The sequence below is a fragment of the Paroedura picta genome, chromosome 13 (assembly GCF_049243985.1).
Source record: "Paroedura picta isolate Pp20150507F chromosome 13, Ppicta_v3.0, whole genome shotgun sequence".
Classification (NCBI taxonomy): Eukaryota; Metazoa; Chordata; class Lepidosauria; order Squamata; family Gekkonidae; genus Paroedura; species Paroedura picta.
In genome coordinates, this window is record NC_135381.1 from 28,029,058 (window position 1) to 28,046,717 (window position 17,660).

At 39.9% G+C, this 17,660-nt stretch overlaps 1 protein-coding gene across 2 annotated transcripts in view; it reads left to right on the plus strand.

The window, feature by feature from the left end:
* Positions 1-17,660, plus strand: part of STAG2 (STAG2 cohesin complex component) — a 100,669-nt gene that overhangs the window by 38,393 nt on the left and 44,616 nt on the right. For both annotated transcript variants that reach the window (XM_077308513.1, XM_077308514.1), the window contains exons 3-10: positions 3,802-3,880; positions 9,080-9,241; positions 10,296-10,392; positions 11,013-11,089; positions 12,231-12,435; positions 13,249-13,400; positions 16,218-16,291; positions 16,387-16,510. In XM_077308513.1, coding sequence (XP_077164628.1) covers positions 3,802-3,880; positions 9,080-9,241; positions 10,296-10,392; positions 11,013-11,089; positions 12,231-12,435; positions 13,249-13,400; positions 16,218-16,291; positions 16,387-16,510 — 970 coding nt within the window. The remainder of the gene's footprint in view (positions 1-3,801; positions 3,881-9,079; positions 9,242-10,295; positions 10,393-11,012; positions 11,090-12,230; positions 12,436-13,248; positions 13,401-16,217; positions 16,292-16,386; positions 16,511-17,660) is intronic.

Sequence of the window (17,660 nt, forward strand, 5' to 3'; positions counted from 1 at the left end):
GAGTTTGTTAGTTGAGAACACTAATCCTTCTGATTCAATCAAATTTCATAGTCTTCTTATCTCTACTGTGCCCACGAGACTTGAGAAAGTAGCCAGTTTTTACTGGGACCTGGTTGTGGCTCCCTATCAGGACTTGCCTCTAAGCAGCACCCTGCTGCTTTGCTCCAGCTCCTCCACTTCTTCCTCCGAGGGAGCTGGCAGAATGAGTTCAGGCAGTGGTGCAGAGGCACCCTCTGGAAGTGGGGCCATGACAACTGGGGGCTACAGTGCCCCGCAGAACAAAACACTGAAAGATAGAACTGTAAAATTGAAAACTGAAAGAAAGAACTAAAAAAATCAACTTTTAAAAGAAACACAACCCCAAGAAGAAAAGGCAAACAATGCTGCCCCTCAGATAAAAGAAGAAATACTGAAAAAACAGTAAATCCTAAAGCAGTGGTCCCCAACCTTTTTTCGGCTGGGGACCGGCAGGGCAACTGCCCCGCCGTGCAGCGTGCATGCGTGGCCACGCCCACACAGCACGCATGCGTGGCCATGCCCGCGCAGCACGCATGTGCGCTACGCGGCCGAAATCGCGCAAGCGCGGCACTTTCGCGCATGCGTGAAAGTGCAGTGCATGCGTGATTTCGGCTGCACAGCGCGCATGTGCGCATTCATGGCATGGCCCTGATTCCCTCTCCCCCCCCCCTCCCGCGGTAAGAAGCTTCCCGGGCCGCAAGCTTGTTGCCTGGGAAGTTTTTTACTGTGGGGGGAGGTAACCGCGGCCCAGCGCCCTGGCCTTTGCGGCCTGGTACTGGGCCGCGGACCGCAGGTTGGGGACCACTGTCCTAAAGCACCCCCAAAACGCACCCCACCTGCAGAAACCAAAAGAATAGTTTGGAAGAAGTGATTTGGAAAAGAAGGGGGAAAATATCAGAATGCCTCAGTCAAACCATGGATGTCCTACAAGCTGCCAGGATAAGCTTTTAAGATATTTGCAGAAGGCAATGGTGAGCTGGAAGCAGTTAGCTGACTTGAAAAAAGCTTAGTTTTTTTAGATCTTTGCTGGAGGCAAAGGTTAACTGGAGGCCACTAGCTCACTTGCAAAGAGCTTAGGTTGCAGATGCAATGCTGTGATTGGCTGGCTGGGGGTAGGCTGTTAATCAATTACCCGCATATAATCCGAGGAGGTCTTTTAAGTGCTAAAAACTGTGCTGCAAAACTCATCTTATATGTGAATATATAGGGTAGCTATAACACCATTGGCATGGGCTCTCTTTGAGCCTGTAGATCAAATGAGCATTAAGTCCCTAAGAATGAAAATTCTCTTTTTAGTGGCTGTCACTTTGGCATGGAGAGTCAGAATTGGGAGCAGTTTTGATAAAGGAGGACTATTTCCAGTTCCATAGGGATAAAGTGCTTCTCAGATGGACCCCACCTTTAAGCCCAATGTGTTGTCTGTTTTTCATCATAGTAAAGACTTAGTATTGCCAGATTTTTGTGCTAATCCGAAGCATCCGAAGGAGCATTTGTGGCATAACATAGATGTTAGAAGAACACTTAAGGCCTTTCTACTAAGATCTCAGGAATACGGTTGAGTGCTTCGGCACCCGAAGAGCCTGGTCTCTCCCGGCACAGCCAGCGCCGCACCACGGGCGGGGGGAGATGAGATGCGGGCATCTGAGCTCCAGCAGGCATACATATGCAGGCACGGAGCTCCACGCCTGCGTATTTGCACCCACCGGCACGCTGATGCCCGTGTCTCCCCCCCCCCTGCAGCGGAGAACTGGCTGCACTGGGAGAGACCAGCCGCTTTGAATGCCAAAGCACCCAACCGTACTCAGGAACTTGGAGTGTCGGACTCATTGTTCATCAATGTGTCCCCGTCAAAATTTGGACAATGTATGTCAAACGTTGTGATCGGCAGGATGCTCAAGACAGGCATGGTAGAGGGTTATAAAGCCCAGTGTGTTTCCATTCTGATAGGAATTACTGCAGACTCAATTAGGAGCTCAGCTATTAGTGCGCCTTTGGCCAAGAGGGTATCCGTGGAACTTATCTACAAAGTGACCACTTGGTCTAATATCTCTATGTGCATTTGACATTATAAATTGCACACACTGAGCTCAACTGAGGCAGCCTTTGGTTGCTGAGTTCTGCAGGACATGATAGAGGAGGGCATCCTCCTGGAACTCAATGGAGAATGACCATTGGATAGCTTAATATGATATGGTCCTTCCCCTTGAGGGCAGGAGGAGGTCTTATCCTTCCCTGGCATTGACCATGTGCAGAGAAAACAAAACAGATTAAAAAAACAAAAGAGTTTAAATTGATGTTAAGTATAGTTTTACCGGTCAGCAATTGAGTTAGAATTATGAGTGTTAGGATATACCCTGTATAATTGTTTATGCTGGGGGGTGAGAGGCTTGTCATCAGTCTGGAGTAGGGTATCTCCTGTGATGTAGGACAGGAAGTGAAATTTAAGTCCTGCCTCCCTGTCGCAGGAAAACACCCACTGAAATGTCCTTCTGGCCTCAAGGTGAAGGACCATATCACGGTAAGTCAGCCAATGGTCATTTTATGCCACTGCGAGCTCTCACTGTGCACAATTGTTTAGGGTAGTTCAGTTTCTTACCACCCTTAGGAAAGGATATTTTAAGTCATTTTGTTCTTGGATGTGAGGTATTAGTGAGCTTTTTTGCAGATAAATTCTTGTAATCTATTGACACCTTCCGGCTATAGTTGATACAAAGAGGGAACTAGAGGCCCATTGCCCCCCCCTGGAGGTGATGTTTGATGGCTTCAAGCAGCTCTCATTAACTGAAGTGGAGAAGTTTCTACGATCATTATGGTTGACCATCTGCACCCTTGATCTTTGTTCATCTTGGCTGTTCCGAGGGTTGACCACCGGATAGGAGGCCCACTCATGGATATTATCAACCCCTCCCTGTCTACTGGGGAGTTTTCTGCAGCGCTGAAGGGTGGTTTGTCTGTTGTTGAAGAAACCATTGTTGAATCTGTGGTACCCAACCAACTACCATGGTGTCTTGCATCTTGCATTCCTGGGTAAGGTGGTTGAAAAGGCCACCACATAGCAGCTCCAAGCTTTCTTGGAGGAAGCTTTTGTGCTTGACCCATGCCAGTTGGGCTTCCATTATGGATCTCGGGTGAAGATGGTGCTGATCACTTTGATGGATGATCTCTGACACCAACTGGATAGGGGCGCTTTGGCTATTTTCGTGATGTTAGACCTGTTAGCAGTGCTTGATATGGACAACCACAAGGTTTTAGCCTACCACCTCGCCAAGTCTGGGATATGGGGGACAGCCTTCAGGGGCTTCACTCCTTCCTATGGAACCAAACACAAAGAATTGTAGTGGGGGAAGAGTTATCATACACCTTTCAATTCCCGTATGGACTTCCACATGGGATGGTTGTCTCCCCCACATTCTTTAACATCTTTATGTGCCCGCTAGTCCAGCTGGTTTGGAGCTTTGGGCTGGGGTGTCATCCCGCAGTGCAGTCCCATAATGTGAGGCTGCCTGTCTCCTCAGTAGGAGTGGTACCGCAGCTTAGTGTCCCTGCAGCCTTATAAGGAAGCTCCCACGATGGAGAGTCCAGTGTGCAGACATGGATGCATGTGAGTGACAAAGAGGATGGGAACCATATGGTCCACCACTTATATTGAGATGCGGCCACTCCCCCAACAGTAACCACTGGTGGCATCTATGGTTGTTTAGAGTTCAGTGTTAGCAGAATAATAGCAACAGTAGTAGATAAAGTAGAATAGTCAGGAAACACTAATGAAAAATGTCTTTTCAGGGAGTCTGAAACCCACTTTTCTTCTGATACTGACTTTGAAGATATTGAAGGAAAAAATCAAAAACAAGCAAAAGGAAAGGTATGTGAATCTGAAAATCGATCTTTAAACAGAATAGTCAGAGTGTTAACATATATCTTATGTTACCAGTATCTGAGGGACCATATCCTATTCTGTGAATATGGTGCTCTCATATTACTGTATGGGGGGAATCCATAGAGACTAGATAAGTTTAATATTGGTGAATGGTGTGAAGAGTTGCTGTTTCAGTTGTAGCCCATCAAATGCCATGGCTTTGACCTGGAATATCTTGAGACTTCTGAAAAAGGTTTTTAGAGTCTGCTTCTGGAACAATAGTAGTTCCTGGTACCTTGGTCAACATTGTCAACTTTTGTATTAGTAAACTGTTAGGTTGCCATGGTTAGATTTTGGAAATCATGGGGAAAACCCTGAAATTTTAGGGGGGGGGGAATAAGATATATGCAATACTTGCTCTCCTAAGAAATGTAGTTTGATTGCATAAAATGAATGATTTATGTTAACATATGAAATGGAAATTTTTGACAATGGGAATTATTAGAAATTATAAATCCTCAGTTTTGTACAAGCAAAACTGCAAATATGCCCATTATTTGAGAGCAAACTGCAGGTTTATGAATTATATGCTATCTGTTTAGGGAGAGCTCATTTTCCAATGAAACTTCCAGAGTTTTCCTCTTAGACAATGGTATAGTTTTCTCAACTCCTGAGCATCCCTCCCCCCCCCCCCAGAAAGGGCAATAAGCTTCTGTTTACTCAGCTGAGGAGGGGAATATAATCAGAGTTGGAAGGGGCCATACAGGCCACCTAGTCTAAACCCCTACTCAATGCAGGGTCAGCCTAAAGCAGCCATGAGAAGTATCTGTCCAACTGCTGCTTGAAGACTGTCAGTGAGGGGGAGCTTATCCCCTCCTTAGGCCGTCAATTCCACTGCTTAACTACTGTGGGTTCAAGTGGGCAGCCATGTTGGTCTGAAGGAGAAGAACAAAATTATAGTCCAACTTGGTTGGTCTTACAGGTGCCACTGAACTCTAAATTTGTTCTACCCTAACTGTATACATTTCCCCCCTGATATCTTGGCAATAGCTTTCTACACATAGTTTAAACCTATTACTTTGTTGCAAACAGGAAGCTTTCCCTGCCCTTCTCTAAATGACAACCTTTCAAATACTTAAAAGACAGCAATCATAGCCCCTCTCAACCTCCTCTAGGCTTAACATTCGCAAGTCCCTCAGCCTGTCCTCATAGGGCTTGGTCTCCAGGCCCTGGATCATTCTTGTTGCTCTTCTCTCCTCTCAGTTATGTCCATGTCTTTTTTGAAGTGAGACCTCCAGAACTGCACAGAGTACCCTAGGTGGTGTCTGACCAATGCGGTATACCAATGCGATTTTGACAGCATTTGCCTTCTTTACTGCCACATCAAACTGTTTGCTCATATTTAGCTTACGGCCCACAAGTACCCCAAGATAACATTCAAACACACTGCTACCCTGAAGCGTATTTCCCATTAAGTAAGCGTGCTTCTGATGTTTGTGACCCAGATGTAGTATTCTACACTTCTTATTGAATTGCATCTTGTTCTCATTTTTCCCACTTTTCCAGTGTGTTCAGATCTCATTGCACTTTATCTTCTTGGGTATTCACCACTCCTCCCAATTTGGTGTCATCCACAAATATTTTTTTGAACATTTTATTAGTTTCCACTAATAACATAGAAAGAACAAAGAATAGAACAAATAAATCAGATTATTACAAAATCCATCTTACCATTCTAACTTAATACATTGTGGGACTGCCTACTCACAAAGTCCAAATAAAAGTGACAATGTTTCTGAAATTCTTCCAGGTATCTTCTATTTGCTAAGCTTGCTAATTTTGCCATTTTACTCAGTTCACCAGTTTTGTCAAGCCAGTCAGTCACTCCACATGTGTGTTCTTGCTTTCAATTCCAGGTTATTACTAGTCTTGCTGCAACTGTAGCATGAAAAATTACTCCTTGATACCCCCATGCATATTCATAGGAAAAAAACTTAACAACATATATTCAGGATCAAGAGGAAATCTTTTCTATCGTAGTATGAATTTTAATCCAGAATTTTTTAACCTTATTGCAAAACTACACATGTAGATAAAAAAGGACCGATCACTTAATGACATCTCCAACATTTCCAATCATGTTGATTTGACACTCTAATTCCTTTGGGTGTCTCATACCATCTATAAAACATTTTATACTCATTTTCCTCCAATAATTGACATTTCTCAAGCTTAATATTTTTACCCCAAAGTTGTTCCCATTTTTCAAGAGAAAACAGTACGATTAAAATTTTGCACCCACTTAATCATACATTAAAGAGCCTCTTGTGGTGCAGAGTGGTAAGGCAGCCGTCTGAAAGCTTTGCCCATGAGGCTGGGAGTTCAATCCCAGCAGCCGGCTCAAGGTTGACTCAGCCTTCCATCCTTCCGAGGTCGGTAAAATGAGTACCCAGCTTGCTGGGGGGTAAACGGTAATGACTGGGGAAGGCACTGGCAAACCACCCCGTATTGAGTCTGCCATGAAAACGCTAGAGGGCGTCACCCCAAGGGTCAGACATGACTCGGTGCTTGCACAGGGGATACCTTTACCTTTACCTTTAATCATACATTGTTTAACCTGTTCACCCTCAATTTCATATTTTAACAACTTATATATTTGAACTTGCATGCTTGGATTTCCTTGTGTAACAATAGTTTCAAATTCCATCGTGGCTCTAAACAGCTTCATAGTCTCTTTTACCTCTGATTTAAGCTTTGGAACTATTTATATATATTCTAACCAATCAGTTGTTTTGCCTTATCTTTTAGTTGATCCCAGCTTTTAATCCATCTGTTTCTAAAAATTAACTATATTTTAAACAATCCGTCATCTTTTGTTGAGATTTGTTCAAATAAGCTTCTACAGGAGATTTTAGGGCTGATATTTCAGGGTTTTTCAACCATATTTTCACTAAGGCACTTCTCAAAAAAACCCGTATCTACTTTTTGTAGTTGTTTTGATTGGTGGCCACAGTAAACTGTACAACCCTTCTAAATGTCCATGTTTTTTGAACACTAAGTCTCTCATATTGGGATTTGTCATCCAATCTGCAATCTAAGTAAAGACTTCTACATGGAAATGAAATTTTATATCTGGTACTCCCAAACCACCCCATTCTTATCAACTTAAAAGTGACTCTTGGTCTTTTATAGTTCAGTTTTTTTCAGAAGAATATCTTTTAAATATTCAAGTGATTCTTGTATTTTAATAAGTATAACTTTTGGAAAAAACTCTAGGAAACATTTCTGAATTTCCTTATTGGTACAATATTCAATGTTACCTATTTTCATCTTAGAAATAGATTTTTTTAATGAATTCCTTTTCAAAATCTGTAAGCCAACAATTTTCTTGGCTTGTCAGCTATTTTGGAAATATTTTTTCTTCAAAAAAATCATATTTTTCTTCATTCTTCAGTCTCCAAAAGGTCTATTCTTTGTCTTAATTATTTGATCTGTCTCCAGATTGGCTTAGACTGATTCTATTGATTGTTTTTCTTCTAAATTTTGTAATTGCTTCAATAGTACAGTTATTCTTCTCTTTTTCTAATGTGGAATTGTATCAGATTAATTTCCCTCTCATAAATGCTTTGCTTGCTTCCCAAACCATTTTGTTCATATCTGCCATATTATTTATTTGAAAAAATTCTTGCAGATATTTGCTTATCATCCAAAATAACCTTTGTTTATCATCCAAAATAAAGTCATTCATACACCCCCCCAAAAAAAAAAACCTGCTTTTTGATAACTCCTAAGGGTTTATGATCTGCATATGTCCTGGGAAATATTTGTGCTATCCCTAGGATCCTCTCAGAGTTACTATGGATAATGGAGGAGAATTCAAAATCAGAAGTTATGCAGATGTCCGTCTTCATTTTCCAAAAAGCTCTTAGTTCCAATAAACTTATGTTTGGGAGACTTTTTAAAAGATCTGAACTTTACTGTCATTAACTTCAGAAATTATCAGAATATCCCACATCAAGAATCCAACCAAATTAGTTTTAAAAATTGTCACTTAATATTACTTTACCAATTTTATCTGATAATTCTCAAAATCTAAATTAGGGATCCATTAATTAATGAAATAATCAATTTGCCCAGTTTGCCCATCAGTTTACCTATCTCAGGGAGAAATGAAAAGTTCAACCACAAGTCAGGTTAAAATGACAACAGCATGTGTGCCACAGTTGAAGAGCCCTTCTTGCTCTCAACATGAAAATGATGTAACCTTTCTAGGTGCAGAAATGCATCTGATTTAAGAGTATTTTAAGAGCTGTATATGTCTAAGGCATGCCCACCTTATCTTTGAAATTATTTTACTCATTCTAAAAGAGAATATTTCATACGATACCCCCCCCCCCCCCACTGTTTGAAAAAAGTTTGAAAAAAGGCCTCAGAAACAAATGTGGAAAAACTCCACTGCACATTTTTTCCTTCCCCCCTTCAGCTCTTAACATTTCTAAAGAAGAAAAAGGGTGTTGCAAAGCAAAAAGCAACAAACCTAACCAACAAGTTGTTAGGACCCAGGTGGTGAGGTTCCACAAAATATAAACAATCAAATTATATTAACATTTATTGTGCACATCTTATAAGTTAAAAAAATAAAAGCAAAGTCCATAGGCTAATCATCATTCAAATAATATAATATGCACTATACAATGCTAGATGCAATGTCTTTCAACCCTCAGATGGGTATTCCTCAGAGGTTTTATCTTGCACACACATATATTGCTGTAAGGAATGCAACTAGCAATCAGTGAGATTTAAAAAAATCAATTTATTCTCTTTGAATAATGAATAACAAGATCAATTCAAATGGAGCTGATAGGAGATGTCCATTTATTAAGTGTAACTCTCCTTCTCCAGAGCTACTGATAGGTTGTGGTGTGAGTCAGTAGCTCCTGTGCATCTATGAAAGCAAATTTCTAGCCAAACTGTAGTCTTAAAACTCATTCATTTTGAATAGATCTATGCTGTCCTCTTCAGAGTTCTGCTTGAGGTGGTTTACTTGTAATGTGAAAGTGCAAACTATTGGAAGGTTAGTACTAACATTAGAATTCTAACAAAATAGTTTTAGTAAATACATGTGTGCATAGCCATTGTTACATATTATGGAATGTCGCTTAATATTTTGGATATCAAATATATTTGCTGTTTAACTTTATATAGACTTGCAAAAAGGCGAAAAAAGGCACAGGAGAAAAGGGGAAAGTTGGAAACGGAGGAGGGAAACCTGGTGGTCCAAATCGAATGAATGGGCATCACCAGCAGAATGGTGTGGAAAACATGATGTTGTTTGAAGTCGTTAGAATGGGAAAGAGTGCTATGCAGGTAAGCCTACTATAACAGTGTTATTCAGGTAAGCTTACTATAAGTCTTAAAATGGCGTGCAGATAAATTCAGTTTAATGGTTAGAGATGTATAAGATTGAAACATTTTTTAAAAACTGTTAACGTGCATCTTTATCCTTACTCATTAAAAAGCACATATGATTTGTGTTACTGTGAAGTGAAAGCGAAACTATAAAGAAAAAAAAACAGATTCTACTGCTCCTTCTTAAGAGAAAGCTGCAGAAGCCCCCCTCCCCCCATTTCTAAATTCCAGGAACAATCGTTTCAGATTTATTAAAAAAAGTTTTGCATGTTCCTTCCATATATGCAGACAGGGATCTTCCTGGAGTATACTTGAAGTCTAGGTCTATGCATATTTGTAGAATGTAAGCAAATTTAAAGGCTGTTTGTTTGCTCTGAATTGTTTTGGTAATTTTACATCAAGGAAATGCACTGAACTCTTCCTTGTTACTACCAGCCCAACAGGCTTTTCTGTGAGAAGTCCATAATTTTTAAAATTCAGATACATCTTTGGGAGGCGGAATACACCGAATAATGAAATCCATCAGTTAATCACTTTAACCCCCAGCACCTTGTGTAAACTGAAGATATTTTACTTTATTTGGGTTCATAAATATGACCTAATTACAGTAAAAGTGTATTCCATTTGAAATACATTGACTATAATTACTGCTACTTGCATTTGATTTTGTATACTTTCATAAACCAATAAATGTTTTTGTTATGGGGATTCTCTTTTAATTAATTGAAACATTTTACTGGTTCTTGGTACTTGAACAAACTAATAGGAAAGTTAACTGTACAATCCTCTGTAGGGTTATTCTGGTCTAGATCCATTATAATCAATGGGTTTAAACTGGAGAAATTCCAAGATTGTACTAGGTATCTCCCAGAAATAGTTCTCTGTGTTATATGAAAACAGAAAAATCAGTTTTAGAGTTTAAAATTATGATTTTAGAAACTTGGTAATGATACCAAGAAGTATCATGCCTTGTTCTCTGTTTTAATAGTGGTCCCATTTCCTTTTCTTCTAGTCTGTAGTGGATGACTGGATAGAGTCATATAAGCATGACAGGGATATAGCACTTCTTGATCTCATCAATTTCTTTATTCAGTGTTCAGGCTGCAAAGGTAAGATGTTCATCCTACCCAACTTGGTTTCTGTTACTTGGCAATTTCCTTTCTTCGGCATCTTGTGCTTTTGTAATTTGCTCCCTCTCCCCCCGAACCCGGTTCACTAAAGCTAGTTAAAATTATATATTGTAATTGTGGTTTTTATATATTGCTTTCCCTTTCCTCTCCCCACAACAGATACCCTGTAACATGAGTGAGGCTGAGAGAGCCCTGATATTACTACTCGATCAGAACAGCTCTATCAGAATTGTGATGAGCCCAAGGTCACCCATCTGGCTCCATGTGGGGAAGGAGGGAATCAAATCCAGCTCGCCAGATTAGTAGCTGCTGCTCTTAACCACTACGCCAAACTGGCTCTAATCTGGTGGGCCGTGTTTGATTCCCCAGGGTGACTGTTGTGGAGAGAGGAAGTGAAGTCGATTGTAAGCTGCTTTGAGACTCCGGGCAGTGAAAAGTGGGGTATTAAAACCAACTTTTCTTTTAAATTGTATACATCTTAGCTTACTTTAAATTATTTGGATCCAAATAATTTGGTGCCTATTTAGATTGCTCTCAGTTTACTGAGTTTTTACTTCTGTAAAAGGCTGTGATATTAATTTATAATCAATACTTTATAGGGGTTGTTACAGCAGAGATGTTTCGACATATGCAAAATTCTGAAATAATTCGAAAAATGACTGAAGAATTTGATGAGGTCAGTAATGCATATGCACTTTGAAAAATGTTTACATTTTGTGAAAAGTTGTATTGATATATTTAAGTGTTCCTGGAAATATATTTGTAATTGGGGGTGGAAGGGGGGAAGAGTTGAAAAGTACTGTAAATGGGCTTATATTTTCAGTATTTTGATCATTTGTACTATGAAAGTTCTTGAGTTGATAGCTGTGATTCAACAGTAATGGTGGATCAGACATGGATAGAAGTGACCAACATAACTTTTTGTAAGATAGATCCTTACCTTTTCCACTAGGTTATTGGAAACAAACTGAGAAGAGAAATATTTTGTTGGGATAAATTAAAAATTGCAACATGTTACCTTAACTAAGTGGCATTTGTTTAATTTAATTGATTTAATGCTTAAATTTAGAAATTGTATCCTGTATAGTGAGGATGTGGAAAATTTGTCCTATTTGTCTTATTTCATGTTGTGTTCAGTCATGTATATTTATAGAATTTTGCTGCTTGTGCCTGAAAATACTGCCCTTTTTTTCTTAACTATATCCAACTGCTCATGTTAAAGAATTTGGCACTGTATCTTAGTGCTGCAGTTTCTGTTGTGAGCCATAATCTGCTCTGAGATTATGCCAAGTAAATAAGTAAAGTAGCTAAAGTGAGTAAAGTAGCTAAAGAGGGCATTCATGTAGTTATGCAGGAAACTTGGATGCCATATTTATTTCTTAATCTACTATACAAGAGCTGCTTTCTTCTGGAAATGGCATGTTTTCTTGCATAAACTACCTGTTGATTATCACCAAGATTACGCCGTTCCCAAGACAATTTCAGAGTAATTATTGTTATTCTTATGAGTGCATATGCACCTGTTGCTTTGAACATTTTGGTTCCTTTATAGTTTTTAATGATGTGCAAGGAACAGAGTTCTTAGCTCTATTGTCAAGGGCTAATGGAACCTCAAAGCTTTTGTTTATTTGTCAGCGCTAGAGTTGTCATTTCATTGTTCATTCTCATAAAAGTAATTTAGGTGTGGAAGACAGCTGAAATGTTCATTAATTTTCAGGCGCTTATGATTCTTCAAATAATCTCAGTTTAGTTGTTTTCGGTTTAAAATATGGATTAATTTAATTATTGCTCACATATAGATTTTTTTTCTGTTGTAGGATAGTGGTGATTATCCACTTACCATGGCTGGTCCTCAGTGGAAGAAATTTAAATCAAGTTTTTGTGAGTTCATTGGCGTGTTGGTCCGGCAGTGTCAGTATAGTATCATATATGATGAATATATGATGGACACAGTCATTTCACTACTTACGGGACTATCAGACTCACAAGTCAGGGCATTTCGACATACTAGCACACTGGCAGGTAAGAATTTCTCAGAGTTTTTATCCACTCTACTTTAAAAGTTCTATAACTCAACTTCTCCATTGAATTTAAGGAGGTTTTTTGATGTTGGAAGAACTTTGACTTGAGTCTGGTGAAACTGTGAACATAGTCGCAAAGAGCAAGTTAAATAGTTGGGTAGCCTTTTGTTGTAAGTGGGGATTCTCCCAGGCTGTTGGTCAGCCTTGCTTTTACCATGCATTCAAAAGTATGCATTCAGAAATGTGTGAATGATCTGTATACTTAAACCATGTAATTTATGTTACTTAATTCTTTACCTATTGTGATCAGTTTCTAGCTCCTATGATTAAGTAAATATAAAGAGCTAAGTTAAACCATTGGTTCAACTAATTAAAACAGCTCTCCAGGGATTGAGTAAAGGTTGTCATTATTCTATTTAGGGTAATTTAACAAGAAATGTTGCAGAATCAATTAGGGTTCTTTCAATTATGGTTGAATATTGGATTTCAGTATGTTTTTTGTAAGTCATTGGTTAATATGGGTGTTTTTTTGAAACAGTAATCTAATGGAATAAGAGTCTCTTGTGGTGCAGAGTGGTAAGTGGCAGAAATGCTGTCTGAAGCTCTCTGTCCATGAGGTTGGGAGTTCAATCCCATCAGCCGGCTCAAGGTTGACTCAGCCTTCCATCCTCCCGAGGTCGGTAAAATGAGTACCCAGCTTGCTGGGAGGTAAAACTGTAATGACTGGGGAAGGCACTGGCAAGGCCACCCTATACCTTTACCTTTAATCTAATGGAACTGACCTCCTCTTCCTTTATAATTTTGTGCTTTTCAGCTATGAAACTGATGACTGCATTAGTGAATGTGGCATTAAATCTGAGCATTAACATGGACAATACACAACGTCAGTATGAAGCTGAACGAAATAAAATAATTGGAAAACGGGCTAATGACAGACTGGAACTCTTACTACAAAAAAGGAAAGAGGTTAGAAAAATTTTGCTTACACTACGGTTATACAAGAGGAAAAAACTAACAATCACATTAGTCAAAATGCTTTTGAAAAAATTTGGAGAGTGTTTCTGTAAAGCTGTAAACAAAACATTTATGTATTAATCTTTTCCCAAGTATTTTGGTACAGGAGGGGAAGGAATAAGCTGTCAGTTGAGTGTGAAATGCATTATGCTATTTCTTGTCTACTGATGTGTTTTAAATATATTTCCGAAGAATCCCTCCACCCCGGAACAAGGGTGTGTGTGTGAAACTTTGACAAGTTTCTTTTAAAACAATTATTCTAGCCTCTCCCCCCCCCCCCCACTAGCAGGAGAGCCCTAGATCCTTCTTCATGTTCTTTCTAGCAGACATCATCCCCCAGGAATATAATGTGAGGGTATCATGGATTGGAAGGTGGAAAGCAGAGAAATCCTACTCCACTGATATACATTTCTTTGCTTAGTGGAAATTTTATTTATTTGTTTATTCATTCAGCTTCTATACCACTCCTCACTTGGCATCTTGGGATGGTGTATATGGGACAGAAAAACTAGAAAATACATTATAACATTTGTAACCATTTGAGATAGATAGACAGACAGACAGACAGACAGACAGACAGACAGACAGACAGACAGACAGACAGACATAACTTATAATAACTAGTATAACAAATCATAAATTGTAGCCTAATAGTTGATGAAAGATTTGGTTGTCATTGTTGCAGTTTCCTAGCATTTGGGTTGAATTTGTGGTCGTCATCACCGGTCTTATCCAAGAGCCTGGCAGAAGAGCTTCATTTTGCAGGCTGTACAAAAATGTTCGAGATCTGGTTGGGGAGCTCATTTCACCAGGTTGGGGTTGTGGAGAAGGCTCTAGTCAAGGCCAGAAAGCTTTACTTGGAGCCAGAGATTACTAGGGTGTTGGAATGCATAGAGTGAGTTCCTATTTGGGGAGTATAGACAAATAGATGATCCTTGAGGCACTATGTATGACTTTGAAGGTGAGCACCGGGACCTTAAATCTGGTCTGGTATTCAAGTGATAGCCAGTGCAGTTGCTGGAAAATTGGTGTAATGTGGGCTCTCCTGCTTTTAATATGGTGTGATAAAGGCTCTGCTGTTTGGGAGAGCAGTTGGGCAAACACATTTTGAACCTACTGTAGTTTCCAGAGCAGGGATAAGGGAAGGCCTGCATAGAGCAAATTGCAGTAATCCATTCTAGAGGTGATGATTACATGTATCACTGTGGCGAAGTGTCCTGGGGTCAGAAGGGGGCACAGTAGCTTTGCTTGGTGAAAATGGAAGAATGCCAATTGCGCTACTGTCGTGATTTGAGTTTCCATTGTTAAGGATCACATCCAGGTTCCTGATCAATTGCATTGTTGTCAATTGAGCACCATTAAGGCTCGGGAGACACACTTCTGGTCCGACCCTTTCCCACCTAGCCAGAGGACCTCCATCTTGGAGGGGTTGAGTTTCATGCGACTGTGCCGAAACCATTCTGCTACGGGCCCCCAGGTGAAACAATCAGGGTTTTTTTCAGGTTAGCCATCCATTGAGCAACAGAGCTGGGTGTCATTGGCATACTGGTGACAACCCAAGCTTTGGATCAGCTGGACAAGAGGGTGCATGAAAATGTTGAATAGCGTTGGAAAGAATATAACTGACTGTGAACTTGAGTTCACATTGGTGCGATTGGTTCTCCCCAATTACCACTCTTTGTACTTGACCTTGGAGAAAGAGTAACAGCCATTTTAGGGCCATCCCCTGGATCCCCACATCAGTGAGGCAATGAGCAAGAAGCTAATGATAGTTAGTATTGAACTCCTCTGATGAATTTAGCAATATTAGCAGCACCAAGCTGCCTTTGTCCAGCCAGTGCCGAAGATAATCTGTCAGGGCGAACAGTGCTGTTTTCACCCCATGACCAGGTCAGAAGCTGGATTGGAATGGATCAAGGACAGAAGCTTCATTCAGGTGGTACACAGCTGCTCACTCCAGTACTTTCCCCAGAATTGCTGGGTGTGAGACAAGGTGGTAGTTGGCGAGATTCTGTGGGTCCCGTGAGGGTTTCTTCAGTAGGGGATGCACCGCTTTTGCCTGGAATCCAACCCATGGACAACAGTGGATATCACAATTGAATATTGAACTACCTTTTCCTTTCTAGGTGATGTTGCTTTGGCTAAGATCTTAAGATCTCTTGGATTTAATTACTTTTTCCTCTTCCACCTGCACTCCTAGGGATGGTAGCATTCTGTCTGAGCTGCTTCTGGGTACAGATAGGTTCTTAAGTGTATGGAGAAGAATTCCTTCTTTTGCACTGTGAGACAGTATCCAAAGTTGAGGCTCCACCTTCCACATCATAATGTCCTTTGCTCATTGTATATTTCTAGATCAGAATGATGAATAAATTCTGCATTTGGGTATACAGTCACTGAGTATACTGACAGCACTTTTGATAGCAGTTCTACCTGTTTCTGTAAACCATGACTGTCCAACATTATTTTATGTATTTGCAGAACTTTTTCATGTAAACATGTACACAGCTGTGGCATTGCCTAATTGTATACTTTCAATATGTGTGGTATTTTTCCTTTATTTCTGCATTACAGTGTATATAATGATAATTGTACACTTAAACTTGATTGTCAGGGTCTTAGAACCTGAATATCATTTTAATTTAATGGGAGAAAACCTGTATTCTAAACTTCCATTAAATATTCTTGAAAATTATCAATGTTAAGTAAAGGTGATTCATATCCTTAATTACCAACATTACAGCTTGTCTGTTTGATACTTGTGTTTTTCAGCTTCAGGAAAATCAGGATGAAATAGAAAATATGATGAATGCAATTTTTAAAGGTGTATTTGTTCATAGATATCGGTAAGTTTAATTCCTGTGTACCATACAGTCATGTAAGATTAGCTTGCTACAATTTCTTCCTTTTTAAATTTTGTCTGCCTCTTGTCCTCTTACAGAGATGCAATTGCTGAAATAAGGGCAATTTGTATTGAAGAAATTGGGATATGGATGAAAATGTATAGTGATGCCTTCCTCAATGATAGCTATTTAAAATATGTAGGGTGGACAATGCATGACAAGGTAAGATGCTGTGCATGCCATATCTTTTGATGTCTAGTTGTAATACAGTTTCATGAACAGAGAGTTTAAACTTGTACATCCAGCCAGTTTGGTGTACTGGTTAGGAGTGTGGACTTCTAATCTGGCGTGCCAAGTTCGATTCTACACTCCCCCAAATGCAGCCAGTTGGGTGACCTTGGGCTTGCCACAGCTCTGATAAAACTGTTCTGACACAGCAGTGATGTCAGGGCTCTCTCAGCCCCACCCACCTCATAGGGTTTCTGTTGTGGGGAGAGGAAAGGGAAGGCGACTGTAAGCCGCATTGAGCCTCCTTCGGCTAGAGAAAAGTGGCATATAAGAACCAACTCCTCCTCCCCCCTCCTCCTCTTCTTTTCTTCTTCGTCTTCATGATCAGAACCCTCAAACCACCATATATACCCTCAGATTCTGTGCTGCTGCCATTAAGATCCATAACAATTTCACTGGGAAATAAATCTTTGCACATTTTTTTATAATAAACATGTTTCCAAATTTTATACAGATAACTGTATTTTTCTTCTTCTATATTTGGCTTCCATATCTTTGTAGATCTAAATAGAAACTAAGTGCTCAAATAAAGTAGTAGTTTCCATTTCAAAAAGTCCAGACAAAGGAAGTATCTAAGAAAATTTCTCTTTTAAGTCATTAGAAATTAGAATCGTAGAATCATAGAGTTGGAGGGGACCTCATTGGTCATCTAATCCAACCTCCTGCACTATGCAGGCTTTCACAACCCTATCTACTGCTCATCTACTGTAACCTGCCACCCCCTTAAGCCTTCACAGAATCAGCCTCTCGGTCAAATGCCTGTCCAGCCTCTATTTAAAAATTCCGAAAGATGGCGAATCCACCACCTCCCAAGGAAGCCTGTTCCACTGAGAAACCACTATGTCAGGAACTTCTTCCGGATGATGAGATGGAATTTATTTTGAATTAATTTCATCCCATTGGTTCTAGTCCATCCCACTGGAGCAAGAGAGAGCAACTCTGCTCCATCCTCTGTATGGCAGCCTTTTAAATATTTGAAGATGTTTATCAAATCCCCTCTCAGTTGTCTCCTTTCCAGGCTAAACAGACCAAGCTCCCTCAACCTTTCTTCATATGTCTTGGTTTCCAAATACCTCACCATCTT